At 45.5% G+C, this 18,206-nt stretch overlaps 1 protein-coding gene across 2 annotated transcripts in view; it reads left to right on the top strand.

The window, feature by feature from the left end:
* Positions 1-843: 843 nt before the first annotated feature.
* LOC136673537 (septin-7-like) overlaps positions 844-18,206 on the top strand; it is a 51,703-nt gene continuing 34,340 nt past the window's right edge. The window contains exons 1-2 of one of the 2 annotated variants that reach the window (XM_066649073.1): positions 844-1,087; positions 10,549-10,645. In XM_066649073.1, the coding sequence (XP_066505170.1) occupies positions 1,049-1,087; positions 10,549-10,645 (136 nt within the window). In that variant the 5' untranslated portion in view covers positions 844-1,048. Of the gene's footprint in view, positions 1,088-10,545; positions 10,646-18,206 lie in introns of both variants that reach the window. The other variant, XM_066649072.1, reaches the window with a different exon arrangement.

Below are 18,206 nucleotides of genomic sequence, written 5' to 3'. Positions count from 1 at the left end.
CTGTGGAAAACTTCAGAAATTCACCCAGTCACTCACACACACCTGTGGACAATGTCATAAATTCACCCAGTCACTCACACACTCACACCTGTCGACAACTTCATAAATTCACCCAGTCACTCACACCTGTGGAAAACTTCAGAAATTCACCCAGTCACTCACACACACCTGTGGACAATTTCATAAATTCACCCAGTCACTCACACACTCACACCTGTGGACAATTTCAAAAATTCACCCAGTCACTCACACACACCTGTGGACAACTTCATAAATTTACCCAGTCACTCACACACTCACATCTGTGGACAACTTCATAATTTCACCCATTAACTCACACACTCACACCTGTGGACAAATTCATAAATTCACCCAGCCACTCACACAGTCACATCTGTTGGCAATTTCATAAATTCACCCAATCAGTCACTCATTCACACCTGTGGACAACGTCATAAATTCACCCAGTCACTCACACACTCACACCTGTGGAGAATTTCATAAATTCACCCAGTCACTCACACAACTGGGCACAGTTTCACACACTGGGTGCAGCTGGGTGTCAGTGCCAGATAGATAGATAGATAGATAGATAGATAGATAGATAGATGTTTAGATGCACACGTCAATCAAATGTATACACCCCAGTTTCTGTCCAATCAGAAGAGTTCTTTGGACCACAACCAGCCAATCCAAGTGAATAAAGTCCCGCCTCCAGCCCGACCCCAAATCCCGCCCATTTTCAGTTCCACCCCCAAACCCATTCCTTAAAACAGTCCATTGTGCATCATTTAGCCCCGCCCATCGCCCGGCCCTTAGCCCCACCCACAGTCCGACGGCCCTCAATGCGGCGCTGCTGCTGTTCTTCCCCCGCGGGCTCTCTGTATTCTCCCCGCGCTGTGGTGCACTCAGAGCGGCGTACAGCACCAGGCCCGTCCGCTGGGAGAGCGGCTGCGGAACAAGAGATCAATTTTACCTCCTCAGTTCTCGGTGTTGTATGTTTTTTTGCTGATCTGTTCTCGGCGAGGCTGGGCGGAGGCACGGCACCATGATCGAGAGACCCGAGACCGCGGTGTCCAGCGTTGCGGTGAGTGCAGATCTCATGCATCACACAAACACACTCACACACATACAAACACTCATCAGCAGCGCTTAAAAGCTTCCCTGTAACAGCCAGGACCCATTCATTGCGTCTGCGTGCTGTGGCCTGTTGGTGCTCTGGGGGAGTCCATCCCACGAAGCCCCCTAATGACCCTCCATCACTCATTCATTCCTGAATTAACACAGTTACGAGGTTCAGTGCAAAGCTGATTGCTCCTGGTTACTAACATCAGTCATGAAGGAGGCTGGGGGAATCATGGGGACCAGGATCTACATCCTCCATCTCCTCCATCTCCTCCATCTCCTGAACACCTTCCTTTTCCATTTCACACATCAGGGCTATGCACATTTTCCTAAGCACTGCGATGTGATTTTCTAACAGAACACACCTTTAATAATCTCCCATGACACTTTTCTAATGATACATATATGCGGCAGCCAATCGGAGGACAGTCAATTTACATACGTCTGTATAAAATGCACTGTAGCAAGGGTTCTAGATAATACTTCATTTAAATATGTGCATTGATCTGTAACAGCAGTGGAATGAGTGTAGCTCGACTCGTCCTACTTTTCAGTTGAGGCACATTCAAGGCAGCCAATCAGAAGAGAGTTAATTAACATGTATCAGGATTAAAGGCAGAGTAATGTCGCTACGGTAATGGATCGATCACAAGCCGATGCACATGGGCCTAAGGTCACTGGGCTCAGTAAGTGGAGCAGTGGAACTGTGTTCTCTGGAGGGATGGGAGTCGGGGTGGTGTTTGTGATCCAGAGATTTATCATTCAACACCAGGACTGAGTTTAAATCATTATTATTTTATTAATTTTCTGCTTTTAGGTGTGCAGTGTGTGTGTGTGGTTACGAAAGTGTGTATGAGGCTTTGAGTGTGTGCATGTGGTTCTTAGTGTACAGCCCAGTGTGTTTACGTATGTGTTTGTGGCTTGGAGTTTTTGTCTTTATTTAGCAAAATGTTTGTATGTAGCATTGATTGTGTGTATGGTGTATGTGGCTCTGAGTGTATGTGTGTGTGAGTGATTGAGTGTGTGTTTGTGGCTTTAAGTGTGTCCTGATTGTGAATGTACTGCTGACTGTGTACATGTACCTCTCACTCTTTGTGTCTCTGACTGAACGTATGTGCAGCTGAGTGTGTGTGTGTATAACTCTGAGCGTGTGAGTGTGTGTGCTTCTAAGTGGGTGCGTGTATAACTCTGAGAGTGTGAGTGTGTGTGAGGGAGTGTATAACTCTGAGCGTGTGAGTGTGTGTGCTTCTAAGTGGGTGCGTGTATAACTCTGAGAGTGTGAGTGTGTGTGAGGGAGTGTATAACTCTGAGAGTGTGAGTGTGTGCGAGGGAGTGTGCAACTGAGTGTGTGTATAACTCTGAGAGTGTGTGTGTGTGAGAGAGAGAGTGTGCAACTGAGTGTGTGTGTGTGAGTATAACTCTGAGAGTGTGTGTGTGTGAGAGAGAGTGTGCAAATGAGTGTGTGAGTGTGTGTATAACTCTGAGAGTGTGTGTGTGTGTGTGAGAGTGTGCAACTGAGTGTGTGTGGGTGTGTGTATAACTCTGAGAATGTTAGTGTGTGAGGGGGTGTGCAACTGAGTGTGTGAGAGTGTGTGTATAACTCTGAGAATGTGTGTGTGTGTGAGAGAGAGTGTGCTTCTGAGTGTGTGAGGATATGTGGTTCTGACTGTGTGTGTGTGTGTGTGTGTGTATCTGCTCAGGCTGTGGTTAATGAGAATGACAGACAGGCTGTAGAAGAGAGCAGAGGGGAGTGGGGATGAATATCAATGGGAGGATCAGAAAGAGAAGCAGCAGCCAACAACTTACACAGAGAACAGACCTCTCCAGATCTGCTCCAGATCTCCTCAGCTGTGGCTGTAAAAATACACTGAGTGGTTTTAATGTTAGTGCAAGTGTAAGACAGTCCACTGAAGCAGAGTGTCATTCTCTAGTTGGCATCATTAAAAATACACAGCTATCGAACCATGCTGTGAACAACAGGTCAGACCTCAATACTTTAGTCCTGGGGGCTTATTTCCAGCGTATTTCACTGGACACTGGAAATTTCAATAAATCTACATCAGAGTTCCATGAGTCTCAGGGCTATATAACAAACCCAGCTCTGCTCTACTACCACCAGAGCCACTTGCCCAATGCACTGGGTAAAGCTAGTTTTAAAGGGGTATAATGGTGAGACTGCTAAAGTAATTAGGTCAGTTAGCTCACGTGTAGCAAAATTCATATTTCAACTCCTCAACAACCCTATAATTCAGATCGTCTCATGACTTTCCGAGGAAAAAGTGAGTAGGACAGAACTGACACAGTCACCCAGACTCTCACACAACAAGACTCCTCTAGGGAGGGAAAACTTCAAACTCCAACCTGGAGGTAGAGGGAGGCCTTGCCCTTAAGCGAGGGAATGCCTGATGTCACTGGGGTCTCTGGATTACGTGTTGTACTGGGGCACGCTCGGACTTTAGAGGGGCACAGCTATGCCTTCTGCTCACCAATCAGTCAAAGGGGCATAAATGTGCATTCAGTAAAAGCCTGTTCAACACTCAATAAATGAAGTGATTTAACGTTAAAGTGGGTGTAACTCTGCCATGCGCGAGAAATGAAGAACAACTTAAAAGTCAAGATTAGTTTACTTATGAGCACTTTAGGAATGAATGAACACTCTCAGTTTTGAGCTTGAGTTATCACGGCCTATTAGCATAAATAAAGCCTATGCTTATTTAACTGATGCGTACGCTAGCTTAATTAATGTTGTTTCAGTGGATTAATATGTAATGTTGCTATGTTAGACGGTTATAAGCAGCTATAACATAAACATGGCTATGAGTTATCATCGCCTTGTGTTTTGATTGGCTAAACATTTACAAATATCCGTTTTACTCTCTGACTAAACCAAAATAATCAGACTCTGATTCGTTAGCTAATCAAGCATTTGGAAAACACTGGGGCATTATGGGAAATTTAGTGTGTCCATGGCGTGTTCTGTAGTTCTGCCGTGATTTTAGTGGGACTTAAACAGTTATATTGCGTCTATTGATGCCGTTTCTCCCCCTGGAACCTGGATTTGCGAACTCTGAGCTCAGAGCCCAGTTCAGATGCCACCTCTCAGAGGTTTATGGTTCTCTCTCTGGTCCTTCGTGGTCAAGGGCGAGACCTGCATCTTCCCCCTGGTTGGAGTTCAGGGTTATCCTACTATAGGGAGTCCCTAGTTTCTGAGTTTCTGGAACATTGAGTGCTGTATGTTTTTGTTGGACATGTTCATATTTGTTTCCCTGTCTGTCACTAAACGTTAATCTGAACCATCACCCGGTCGAGGCTAAAATTAGCACACAACCCTCAACACACACTGAGTCACTACAGCAAAAGGACGCCGGAGCAGTGAGGATGATGTCATCCAGGATGCTCTGTCCTGGCTAGAGGCGGATACAGAGTGGCACACATCCCACTGGGAATCACAGTGTAGTGTGTGCAGTCCATGCATAAGTAAACATTCTTCATTTCCAGTGAAGTGAACCTCGTCTATTGTTGACCAAGCCACAAAGGATCCCAGCAGAAACAGGTCTGTTTCCCTGAGGAGTCAACTTTAAATCATTGTTATACTTTTCACATTCATCAATCTCCATCAGATGATTATTTAACTGTTCTCAGTTTGTGTTGGACATGGGCGCCAGGTTGTGGAACAGTGGAACTGTGTTCTCTGGAGTAGTGGAGCCCAATCCAATACCCCTGGAGCGTGTTGGAGTGGTGTTTGTGATCCAGAACCATTTTTAGAAACGGTTACTGCAGCAAATGTGAAACAGTGAAATGCTGCATGAACAGATCTCTCTGTCTTCCGCTCTCCAGCTCCACTCCTGGTGGTGATGTGCTTTTAAAGGGTAGTCCAGTCATCCCATGGTATTGGACTGGCCTCAGGTGCTGGAAGCGATGCAGTAACGTCGATGTAGCAGCGCTGGTGTTGTTGTTGCGTAAGAGCGCTGTGTGAAGGAAAGTGTGGAAAAAGCCCCGGGCAGCGTGGAGAACGGGGGCAGAGCTATGAATAGACCTCAGCAATAGGCTTCTCTCACTACAGATCGGGTTATAATACGGCTGGGCTTTAAGCAGCTTCCTGTTCCCGGTTCTGTTGTTAGGAAAGTTCAGATTAATTTAAATTTATTAATGTGTAATTTCCTTAGATATGATCAGAGGTGATTTTACTGGCCGAGGGAGGGATGTATCATATTGGAAACCTGTCTAGCCGGTAGCTAAAGGCACACAAACAACCTGCAGAATAGTTCATTTAACTCAGGCTCTAAATGCGGGGGATGTTGTGCCCCATGTTTGAATCATATGTGCACTGTTAACCACAGGAATAAACTCACAATGGAATTACAGTCAAACACATATACCCTCTAAATATATTCACTCATTCATCTTCTGTAAGCACTTCATCCTGTTGGGTCTGGAGTCTACCTGGAATCACAGGGTACGAGGAAGAAACACATCGTGGTCAGGGCACCAGTCCATTATAAGTCATCACACACAGTGTGAAACTGTCCACAGGTGTGAGTTTGTGAGTGACTGAGTGAGTGTGTGAAACTGTCCACAGGTGTGAGTGTGTGAGTGACTGGGTGAGTGTGTGAGTGACTGGATGAGTGCGTGAAACTGTCCACAGGTGTGAGTGTGTGAGTGACTGGGTGAGTGTGTGAAACTGTCCACAGGTGTGAGTGTGTGAGTGACTGGGTGAGTGTGTGAGTGACTGGATGAGTGCGTGAAACTGTCCACAGGTGTGAGTGTGTGAGTGACTGGGTGAGTGTGTGAAACTGTCCACAGGTGTGAGTGACTGGGTGTGTGTGTGGAACTGTCCACAGGTGTGACTGTGTGATTGACTGGATGAGTGTGTGAGTGACTGGGTGAGTGTGTGAGTGACTGGGTGAGTGTGTGAAACTGTCCACAGGTGTGAGTGTGTGAGTGACTGGATGAGTGTGTGAGTGACTGGGTGAGTGTGTGAAACTGTCCACAGGTGTGAGTGTGTGAGTGACTGGGTGAGTGTGTGAGTGACTGGGTGAGTGTGTGAGTGACTGGGTGAGTGTGTGAAACTGTCCACAGGTGTGAGTGTGTGAGTGACTGGGTGAGTGTGTGAAACTGTCCAAAGGTGTGAGTGTGTGAGTGACTGGGTGAGTGTGTGAAACTGTCCACAGGTGTGAGTGTGTGAGTGACTGGGTGAGTGTGTGAAACTGTCCAAAGGTGTGAGTGTGTGAGTGACTGGGTGTGTGTGTGAAACTGTCCACAGGTGTGACTGTGTTAGTGACTGGGTGAGTGTGTGAAACTGTCCACTGGTGTGAGTGACTGGGTGAGTGTGTGAAGTGACTGGGTGTGTGTGTGGAACTGTCCACAGGTGTGAGTGTGAGTGACGGGGTGAGTGTGTGAAACTGTCAAAAGGTGTGAGTGTGTGAGTGACTGGGTGAGTGTGTGAGTGACTAGGTGAGTGTGTGAAACTGTCCACAGGTGTGAGTGTGTGAGTGACTGGGTGTGTGTGTGGAACTGTCCAAAGGTGTGAGTGTGTGAGTGACTGGGTAAGTGTGTGGAACTGTCCACTGGTGTGAGAGACTGGGTGAGTGTGTGAGTGACTGGGTGAGTGTGTGAAACTGTCAAAAGGTGTGAGTGTGTGAGTGACTGGGTGAGTGTGTGAGTGACTGGGTGAGTGTGTGAAACTGTCCACAGGTGTGAGTGTGTGAGTGACTGGGTGTGTGTGTGGAACTGTCCAAAGGTGTGAGTGTGTGAGTGACTGGGTGTGTGTGTGGAACTGTCCACTGGTGTGAGAGACTGGGTGAGTGTGTGAGTGACTGGGTGAGTGTGTGAAACTGTCCAAAGGTGTGAGTGTGTGAGTGACTGGGTGTGTGTGTGGAACTGTCCACTGGTGTGAGAGACTGGGTGAGTGTGTGAGTGACTGGGTGAGTGTGTGAAACTGTCCAAAGGTGTGAGTGTGTGAGTGACTGGGTGTGTGTGTGGAACTGTCCACTGGTGTGAGAGACTGGGTGAGTGTGTGAGTGACTGGGTGAGTGTGTGAAACTGTCCAAAGGTGTGAGTGTGTGAGTGACTGGGTGAGTGTGTGAAACTGTCCAAAGGTGTGAGTGTGTGAGTGACTGGGTGAGTGTGTGAAACTGTCCAAAGGTGTGAGTGTGTGAGTGACTGGGTGTGTGTGTGGAACTGTCCACAGGTGTGACTGTGTTAGTGACTGGGTGAGTGTGTGAGTGATTGGGTGAGTGTGTGAGTGACTGGGTGAGTGTGTGAAACTGTCCAAAGGTGTGAGTGTGTGAGTGACTGTGTGTGTGTGTGGAACTGTCCACAGGTGTGACTGTGTTAGTGACTGGGTGAGTGTGTGAGTGATTGGGTGAGTGTGTGAGTGACTGGGTGAGTGTGTGAAACTGTCCAAAGGTGTGAGTGTGTGAGTGACTGGGTGAGTGTGTGAAACTGTCCACAGGTGTGAGTGTGTGAGTGACTGGGTGTGTGTGTGGAACTGTCCACAGGTGTGAGTGTGTGAGTGACGGGGTGAGTGTGTGAAACTGTCCAAAGGTGTGAGAGACTGGGTGAGTGTGTGAGTGTGTCCACAGGTGTGAGTGACACACACTCACTGGGTGATTGTGTGAAACTGTCCACAGGTGTGAGTGACTGGGTGAGTGTGTGAGTGACTGGGTGAGTGTGTGAGTGACTGGGTGAGTGTGTGAGTGACTGGGTGAGTGTGCGAGTGACTGGGTGATTGTGTGAAACTGTCCACAGGTGTGAGTGACTGGGTGAGTGTGTGAGTGACTGGGTGAGTGTGTGAGTGACTGGGTGAGTGTGCGAGTGACTGGGTGAGTGTGTGAAACTGTCCCAGGTGTGTGTGTGTGTGTGTGTGTGACGCCAAATAAATATACAACATGTAAGTTTATGTAGTTGGATTTATGCGTGTGATTGTGCACATCATCACTGTCCAAAGAAAAACATATATCACCAAACTATTAACTTCAGTTTGCTTTAATTTATCGAGTATCACCTCTGTTTCCACGCTGTAGATTAGGGTTTGATACCCAGCTTGGGCAGGAACACCACTTTAACACAGGCTTGGAGCAACTGAAAAGTCCCTGGGAAAATAGGGGGAAGTGGGAGTAAAAGAACCGTGTTTTCTCCACCCTGTTCCCCACAAATGGTCCCTGGGGACTGTGGCTGTGCCAATCCAGATGTGTGTGTGTGTGGATTGAGTGTGTAGGGTCTCAGTGCCGTTGTTAGTGGGTGTAAACAGATTAATGCCTTTATGTAAGTGATGGCGGATAATATCTGGGTGATAACTACTGTGTAGTGGAGTGTGAGTTACAGTGATTTCCTGTCAATTACAGTTGGAGCTCTAGGGTTTAACTAGCAGTTTGATGCCCCCTCCCTCCTTCCAATATTCTCTCTCTCTCTCTCTCTCTCTCTCTCTCTCTCTCTCTCTCTCTCTCTCTCTCTCTCTCTGTCTCTCTCTCTTTCTCTCTCTCATCCGAATGATTGTTGCTGGTCAGTCAGTCCGGGCGCCGGGACCACAGTTTCGTCCGGTTTGTTTTGTTCAGACCTCGTAGCAGGCACCAGCTTCAGAGATGAGGTTAGAGGAGGATGAGAAGGATGGTGAGGAGGAGAGAGAGATAGAGAGAAGGCGGTGTGAGAAGTTAGAGAAGGAGAGCATGCAGCTTGGCAAGGCGCTCGCCGTCATCTGGAGCGAGATCCACTGTCTCCATGACGACATCGACTTCATCATGGACTTGATACGAAATGTAAATACTGGAGCCCTGCTTCTTTCTCTCTGTAGTTGGTATCCGTGTCGCTCCCTCTCTCTCTCTCTCTCTCTCTCTCGCTCTCTCTCGCTCTCTCTTTTCCCCCCTCCCTCCTAAATCTTCTGTTATCTTTACCCCTCCTCCCCCAAACTCCCCAGTCTTCTAAAGTTTGACCCCCACCTCTCACTCCCCAAGGTTTCAGGTTCTTTGTCGCCACACAGACACTATGTACTTTGGCAATGTGTCAGCGTACACAAGCCCATGCTCAGTGTGCAGTGTATATGAAGGATTAATAATTCATTCTTGTTTATCTTTCATGTGTACATAATTTAACATAATTCATTCCATCTTTGGCCATGTCCTGGCTCGAAATCTGTGGAAGTGACCTCACACACACACACACACACACACTAGTGAGCATTTGCATCATGCATACACCCAGAGCAGTTGGTAGCACTATACCAGCCGTGAATGTTGAGGGAGAAAAGGTTTATCCTCGCTGTGTCTGCAATGGCTCCCTGTTCACTGTAATCACTATAAGATTATATCACACTGTACTGAACCTGAGGGAGATTGTAGAATAATATACAGTGCACTTTTATAAGGAACTACATCCAGGAGCAATTTCAGACACTGCCTTGTGTGGGTTTTTACCACAATAACTGGTGAATTATGGGTATCCATTACCCGCTAGTGTACATGGGTTGTACCTTACTTTGTGCAGTGCATTGTGGGATTGTCTGAGTGCACTGAAAATTGTCCATTTTGTGTTCAGACACAGCTACACCTCAAAGACCCCAAAATAATGCACTATATACTGAGTCTCGGACACAGTGCTTCAGTTCCACCGCCCTCCATTTTCCCTGCCGTTCCAGGGGATGGAGTCTGCTCCACAAGCCCAATTGGTACCTGTCTGGAACCCGTACCCTGGTCTCCAGAGTGACTAACTGGGATACGGTTCACTATAATAACCAGGAGGGGAGGGGTGTTCTATACTGACATGTCGGGGTGGGGTAGTGCTGAATGAGAGGGGTGATCACTTTCAGATTTTAATTACCGTGGGTTTAATGTGTTTTTTTGGGGGGTGAGTGGGGGGTGGGGATAATGTTTAATGCCCGTTGAGGATTGTAAGTGTGGAGATAAAGCCTGTTTGCGGGTTTTAAGGAGGGTTAAGGGGGAGGGTAAAGCTGTAGAGGGTTAATATGCTCTCAGGGTTGTTTGGGGAGGGGTCGTGGTGGAGGCCTTGAGGTGATAATGCTGTTTTTTTTTCTCAAGCTGTGGGGGGGTTGCTGCTTTCGAGGGCCACTGATTTTGAGTGTTTACAGGTTTAAAGTGTGTTTGAAATGAATACTGAGCTAATTTAAGGCGGTATTTGTGATAAGAGAAGGTTAGTGAGAGTTTTGTTAAAAGGAGGGTCAGACTAGAGTGTCTTTATGGGGTCGACTGTGATGTTGGAATATTTTTGTTGTGGTTTGTGTTTTGAGAATACAGTGCTGTTTTTACGTATATATCATAATCGTGATATTATTTGCTGTGACAGTGTTGTGAATATTGCCCAATGTTATCAGTGAAGTGATATATCGGCCGGACCCTAGTTTAATGATATAATAGTGTGTGGTGTTGTGTCACTGGGGTGTTTTATCATCTGATTGGTCTCTTCCAGCAGAGGAATCTTGAGGGATACGTGGGCTTTGCCAACCTGCCCAACCAGGTGTACCGAAAATCCGTCAAGAGGGGCTTCGAGTTCACGCTCATGGTGGTTGGTAAGTCACACAAACACTGGCTTCTATATATGTGTCTATGTGTGTGTGTCTATGTGTGTGTGTGTGTGTGTGTGTGTGAGAGAGAGAGATTGCACAGGTGGTCACAGTTGACTGACACATCCTTTACTTGTTTATTTGTGTGTGTGTGTGTGTGTGTGTGTGTGTGAATGCAGAAGAAAGCCTGGGTGTTTTAGGCTTTGTTTGTGTTACAGATGTCTGTTCTGGTTTGTTTATGGTCATTTATCTTGTCGGGTTTGTGTTTAAGGTGGTCTGTGCTGTGTTTTTTAATAGACATGGTGTGTTAGTGTGTTCAGGGCCCTGTCTGCTCTATAGAATGTCTCCTTTACGTCTCTGTTAAAGCTGCTGCACCAGTTTTAGACAGATGGATTGTGGCTGAAAGCTGTAGCAGGTCAGAATAGCAGTTCATAAACCATGACCCTTCAGAACAGCTCACAAAGGGTGGTGAAACTGGGGGTGGGGAAAAAGAGCTTTATGTTATCGGAGAGATTTCCACACACACACACACAAAAACACACACACACATATATATATATATACACACATATGGCACTTTCCCACTGCATGGAACCTACACAACTCTATTGGACTCGGCTCAGCTCCTTTGCTTCTCCACTGGCCAAATCTGGTCCCTGGAACCGGGTATGTTTTCAGTCCCAGTTCACTCCGGGTTCCAAACAGAGCTCTGTAGGTCCTAAATGGTGGTGTGTAAACCCTGCAGAGGCCTGTTGAGTCCATAATACTAAAGCAACACATGATAAACAATGAGTAAACAGCACCTAGCTTTACAGCCGTCGTTGCTGCGGTTTCCAAAGCCCGCGATTCCCGTTAGAGATGGGGTTTTGCGGGGAGCCGTGCCAGTGGAAAAGCGCCATGCTTTAAGTGAGCTGAGTCGAGCAGAGCCAGAACCATGCAGTGGAAAAGCACCAATAGTGTCCTCATTTACGGAGAGAGAGAAGTAAGGTGAGAGAGACAAGAGAAAGAGAGAGAGTACCTTACAGAAACGAGTAGTGCTCATGGATAAGGTACGAGTAAATCCCACACATTTCCCCACAATTCATAGAAACAGACTTGTGTTTGTGTAAAAAATAAAAGCTGCACATTTTTGACACTGTGTGGAGTGTGCTATTTTAACCTACAAAGCTTTTGAAACATGCTTCTACCCACATCCCTCTCTCAGTCCCTCCATGTTGCTCATACGTCCCTGCTATGCTTTCAGCTCTCTTTCAGCAGAAGGCCATTTGGGAGGGAGGTGTGTGATGTGTGTTTTCTGAAGCTGTGTGAAGAGGGTAATGAGAGACAGCTGGAGAGCAGGGTTCAGTTCAGCTGGAGAAAGAGGAAGGAGCCGGGCCATTGTTCAACACGGTCCAAATATCAGGGTTTTGTTCAGTATTTAATTTTCAGAACATACACCATTGTCGCTGGAATTCATAAAATACAGCATCACAAAGTACACAGCACTGAATCCCGTTAAACAGCACTGAATATGCTCTATTTGTTTAGAAACGTGCTCTGAGACATTGTTTAAACTCACTGATAATACGTGTAAACTTTATATTGTGATGTAATTATAAATATCATCATATACCCCTTAACGTTTCAGTCCAGCACATACTTACCTCATGTCAATTGTTTTCACATCCTCTAATCCACAACTTAATTATTATGAGGTGTATTTGTTGTATTTAAATGTATTTTAATGATAGCAGACTCAGAGCTCAAGATAAAGAGGGGTTCTTTAATATCAACAGCACTTTATTAGCCTTTAAGTCTATTACAGAGGAGGTATATTGCCATATCTTACTCTCCCACACACAAAACAGCAAGCACCCATTCTTCATGTCTTCGCAACATGAAAAATAACCCCAACCCCAATGTGAAAACAATGAAACTGATCTCTCTGAAGGCTGTACGTATGCAAACTGCATTCATAAGCCGTATCCCAGTAAAAATACATAAAGCAGTAAAATAAAATTTACTGCAGCTTGTGCCAAAGCAATGGGACAAATATTTCACGTTTATGTTCCCTTTTATGTTAGGAATTGTGCACTAAAAGTAGCAGAAAAGTATTTATGTGTGTGTTAACTCGTGTGTAATGTGATAGCTTAATTTCACAAGACGTGTAACTTTACCCGGAGAGGCTAAACCTCTGTGTACCGCTGTATAATAAAAGCACAGTGTTTATAGCTCTAAAGTCTGGAGCTGTAGGAGTGTGTGAGTGTGTAAAAGAGCCAGAGGAGTGCTGTTCTGGAGTCAACGTCCCGCTGTCACTCATGGAGATGGACGCCACTGCTTTTTGGCTCCATGCTACATTTTTCCCTCCAAAACTACAGAGAGGGAAAAAATCTGTTTCCTGTCCTCTTTTTCTCCCTCTCTTTCTCTCTTTTTTTTTTCTTCCCAAGCATTTCCGTTCTTTGGTTCTCTATCTCTCCCCGCTGCCAGCTGGCAGAGGTTTTGTTAGGGAGAACGGTGTGGAAAAATGTGCAGAGTTTATTGAGCTGAAAGATTAGCGCTGTACATTTTGACTGGAGGAGGGAGATGTTTACAGTGTAGGCGTTCACACTTGAGCATACGATCGGAATTCAAGCGATACTTTGTCCAAAAAGCTTTCTCAGCTCTAATAAGACCCACCAGTCGTATGTGGTGTCTGAGCCTCTTTAGATTTAGCGCTTTAGCTAGAAAAAGCTAATGTAGCTAATATGTTGATAAAGGTTGTAAGAGGCAGACAGATCAGTCGTTCATGTCTATGGCTGATTTTAATGCAAAATTTTAAGCAAAATGTGCTGATTTTAGTTAATTGTTTATATTTTTACCCATAGCTCATATGTTGTGGGATGAATGAGCATATGAAACATGCTAGCACATTACAGATACATTCTGTTAGCCAAATCTGCAGTGTAAATTGGGTCTAATAGACCTCCCTAAGGAGCAATATCCTCAGTTTTGTTTGTGCTTTTCAATGGAGTCCTCTCCATTGTTAAAAACAACAACTGGTGTCTCTGCCCCAAGCAGAGAGCAAGAGAGGTAAACCTAGCATGACGGACTGAGCCAGTTTGTTTTTCCATTCATTTACAGACACTGGAGCTTCATAAAACAGACTGGAGAGCAGCACATGGCATGGATAGCTATTCTGCATTGTTGAAAAGTGTTGATTACAATCGTGAACTATGCCTTTAAGGTTACTATTACAGCTCAGTACCCACACAATATTCTGAACCAAATTCAAATGAAAATAAACGATGCCTATAATCAGAAGTCACTGTTAGTGAACATCCTTGTTGCGTATGGTACACCACACTTTTACATGTCACTGAGAAACCCTCAGGAGTTGATGTTACTTGGGCACAGGTTTTAGCAAATACATTATCATAAAAACAATAAGAATTCAACATCTTTTCTAAAAAGTGTATTTACATTCAGACTTGAGGCTTGTTGAACAGGAATGAGGACATTTAAGGCTTTAGCAGCTGCATGAGTGAGTGAGTGAGTGTGTGATTGAGTGAGTGTGTGATAGAGTGAGTGAGTGTGTGATTGAGTGAGTGTGTGATTGAGTGAGTGAGTCTGTGATTGAGTGAGTGAGTGTTTGATTGAGTGAGTGAGTGATTGAGTGAGTGATTGAGTGTGTGAGTGAGTGAGTGATTGAGTGAGTGAGTGAGTGTGTGAGTGAGTGAGTGTGTGATTGAGTGAGTGAGTGAGTGTGTGAGTGAGTGAGTGAGTATGTGATTGAGTGAGTATGATTAAGTGAGTGAGTGATTGAGTGAGTGTGTGTGAGTGAGTGAGTGATTGAGTGAGTGATTTTGTGATTAAGTGTGTGAGTGTGTGAGTGAGTGTGTGAGTGAGTGAGTGAGTGAGTGAGTGAGTGAGTGTGTGAGTGAGTGAGTGAGTGAGTGAGTGAGTGAGTGAGTGTGTGATTAAGTGAGTGAGTGATTGAGTGACTGATTGAGTGAGTGACAGTGTAGGTTCCATTGGAACCAGATATTTAATACTCAAAGTATCTTGGCTGATCAGCATCATTCGGGTTAAGGATAAACTCACAAAGATTGTGTGTGTGTGCGTGTGTGTGTGTGTGAGTGTGAGTGTGTGTGTTATTGACAAGTCTGGATCAGTCACAGCTGCAGTGATTAAGTAGACAAAATAAATTCTCTATCTTCTGTGTGTATATGTGAGTGTGTGTGTGTGTGTGTGTGTGTGTGAGAGAGAGAGAGAGAGAGAGAGAGAGACTGTTTAAAAACATCTGATAGAGTCATGATTTTTCTCGAAATTATTAACTATTATTAATATTATTAATAAATTATTCATTATTAATAATATTAACATGCAAACACACACACACACACACACACACACACGCACACACACAACTCCAGCAGCTGCTGACAGTAGTGCTCTACATGTCCTTTCATACTCTTCAAGACTTTTCGTCAGTATAAATGTTCCTCTGCATCGTTGCCATTTTTCCACATTGAAATCTGCTGAAAGCTCCAGAAGCAGCTGCGGAGCCTGTGTGCTGTGTGTGTACTCTCATACAAGTGTGTTTATGAGGGCCTGTTTTAAGAGGTAAACAATGTCATGGGGATGATTTTGTAAAATGTTCTGTTCTAGAGGAACTTAGAGCATCAGAAAAGCTATTAAACAAAATTAATATTTAATGTTAAATGATAGTTTAAACAGAAGCTTTTAGTGTTTAGACGTGAAACACACAGCGAGTAACAACAGCTCAACAGCTCAATGCTCTCAGTGCTTTGCATCAAAGACACTATGTACCCGTGTTGGAGTTTGTACATGGTGTACATCATTCACTCACTCACACATTCACTCATGCACTCAGCTTTAACATCATCATAAGCAGAGGGCACTGGTTGTTGTTTAGTTTATTTTAGACGTTAATCACTCAATGGAATGGATAGAATGAGTTAGTTATTTGTTCAGTGACTATTTACAGTGTGTGTCTTCCAAACTTGGGCTGTAATGTGTGAGTGAGTGTGTGTCTGTGTGTGAGATTATCGTGTCTGACAGGTTTAGCCTTCAGGCCTTGGTGACCTGTTGTCCAGGGAAGCTTCGACCCAGTAATCCATCAGATTAAAATGTGTGTGTGTGTGTGTGTGTGTGTGTGTGTGTTCCCTACCATTCAGGCAGTATTTAAACTCTCTCTCTCTCTCTCTCTCTCTCTCTCTCTCTCTCTCTCTCTCTCTCTCTCTCTACTGTTGTGTATCTGGCTTTGATAACAGCACCGTGGCCCCTGCTGAGCTTCATTTACCCCATTAGCTTCTAGTAAAGGAGAAGCCTGCTGCCATACTATATGAGAGGGTGTGTGTGTGTGTGTGTGTGTGTGTGTGTGTGTGTGTGTGTGTGTGTGTGTGAGTGTGTGAGTGTCCTGCAGGCATTCCTATCACTGTAATGGGTTACAGTCTTTTTGATTCAGAAGCTCACACACAGACAGCGCTGTTGACGTATAAGGATTGAAATCTATTCATATGTCTTTGATGTTTGTGGTAAAGTTAAAGTTAAAGTGGGAGTCTGTATATGTTTCTGCATGTTCTCAGTGAAAATCTTTTAAGCGTAAGTTATGTTGTGTGTGTGTGTGTGTGTGTGTGTGTGTGTGTGGTATTATTTCCTATATTTGGACCACTCTGAAGCCCTGACACTAAGACTGGGGTCAGTCAGCTCTGGCTGTGTGTTAGTGGTGGAGCTGCTGATCTCTATCGCTATCTCTCTTCCATCAGAGTGTAAACTTTGACCTCTGAGTGCTGCCACCACCACCACATCATTTCCAAACAAAGAGCTTATCACAACGGAAGCATCTCTCTCTCTCTCTCTCTCTCTCTCTCTCTCTCTCTCTCTCTCTCTCTCTCTGTGTCTCTCTCTACCTCTATATCTATCTATCTCTCTCAGACACACTTATTCTCTCCCCCCTCCCTCGCTCCCTCCCTCTCTTCCTCCCTCTCTCTCTCCCTCTCTCTCTCCCTCCCTCCCTCTCTCTTTGTGTGTGTGTGTGTGTTTGTGTGTGTGTGTGTGTATCTCTTTATCTGTCATAGTGCTTTCTCTGTTTCTTGTACTCATTCTTTGTTATTCGCTTCTTCCTCTTTTTCCTCGCTCACTCTTTCTCTTTTTCTCTCACTCATTTCTTCACACCCACACACCGCAGCACACACACATTTACTCTTTCTCCCTTTCCATCTGTCTTTCTATCGCTCATATTCTCTGACAACACACACCCAACAGCTGCAACTCTACTCATTCAACACACACACACACACACACACACACACACACACACACACACACACACATACACACACACGCACACACGCACACAAAGCACTTTTGTCAATCACTGTGAATGTAATTATTTTAAAATGCTGTGTAGTGAAAATGCTAAAAGTCCTTGTTCAGCGTATTTGCAGAATTCCGAGTCTCCGGGTCGGTGTCCTGTTTTCACTCTTCTCCAGATCAGCTGGAGCTGGATTTGGAGCTGGAGCTGGAGCTGGATTTGGAGCCGGAGTTGGAGCTGGAGTTGGAGCTGGAGCTGTTATTTCTTAGCAGCTGGCTGCACTTCAGCTCTTAGTCTGTAACTGAGACTCATGGAGCTCACACTGGCTTCACTCTCAGTCTCTGTCCTGTCCCTCTGGGAGGAGTTGGAGTGGTCTTTATGATCCAGAACTAATCGTCCAACATCAGAACCTGACCTTGCTGACGTTCTTGCAGTTGGAGGCCAACAAATCCTCACAGAAGTGTTAGAAAATCTAGTGTAAAGACTTCCAGGAAAAGTAGAAGCTCCTACTGAAGCAAACGGTGATGAGTTACTCAACAATACACTCATCTCAGGGAAATGCTGGATAAGCAAATTTTCTGTGAGCTTCTGGCCATTCTTTATGAGTGTGTGAGAGACTGGGTGAGTGTGTGAGAGACTGGGTGAGTGTGTGAGAGACTGGGTGAGTGTGTGAGAGACTGGGTGAGTGTGTGAGAGACTGGGTGAGTGTGTGAGTGACTGGGTGTGTATGTGAGTGACTGGGTGAGAGTGTGAGTGACTGGGTGAGTGTGTGAGAGACTGGGTGTGTGAGAGACTGGGTGTGTGTGAGTGACTGGGTGTGTGTGTGAAACCGTCCACAGGTGTGAGTGTGTGTGTAACTGGGTGAGTGTGTGAGTGACTGGGTGAGTGTGTGAGAGACTGGGTGTGTGTATGAGTGACTGGGTGTGTATGTGAGTGACTGGGTGAGTGTTTGAGTGACTGGGTGAGTGTGTGAGAGACTGGGTGTGTGTGAGTGACTGGATGTGTGTGTGAAACCGTCCACAGGTGTGAGTGTGTGTGTAACTGGGTGAGTGTGTGAGTGACTTAGTGTATATGAGTGTGACAGGATGAGTGTGTGAAACCTTCCACAGGTGTGAGTGTGTGACACCATTCACAGGTGAGTGCATGTATGACTGGGTGAGTGTGTGAGTGACTGGGTGAGTGTGTGAGTGACTGGGTGAGTGTGTGAAACTGTCTATAGGTATGAGTGAGTGAGTGACTGGGTGAGTGTGTGAGTGACTGGGTGAGTGTGTG

Source organism: Hoplias malabaricus, chromosome 17 (genome assembly GCF_029633855.1).
Source record: "Hoplias malabaricus isolate fHopMal1 chromosome 17, fHopMal1.hap1, whole genome shotgun sequence".
Classification (NCBI taxonomy): domain Eukaryota; kingdom Metazoa; phylum Chordata; class Actinopteri; order Characiformes; family Erythrinidae; genus Hoplias; species Hoplias malabaricus.
The sequence above is the reverse complement of the archived record's forward strand: the minus strand, read 5'-3'. Positions and strand labels throughout refer to the sequence as shown.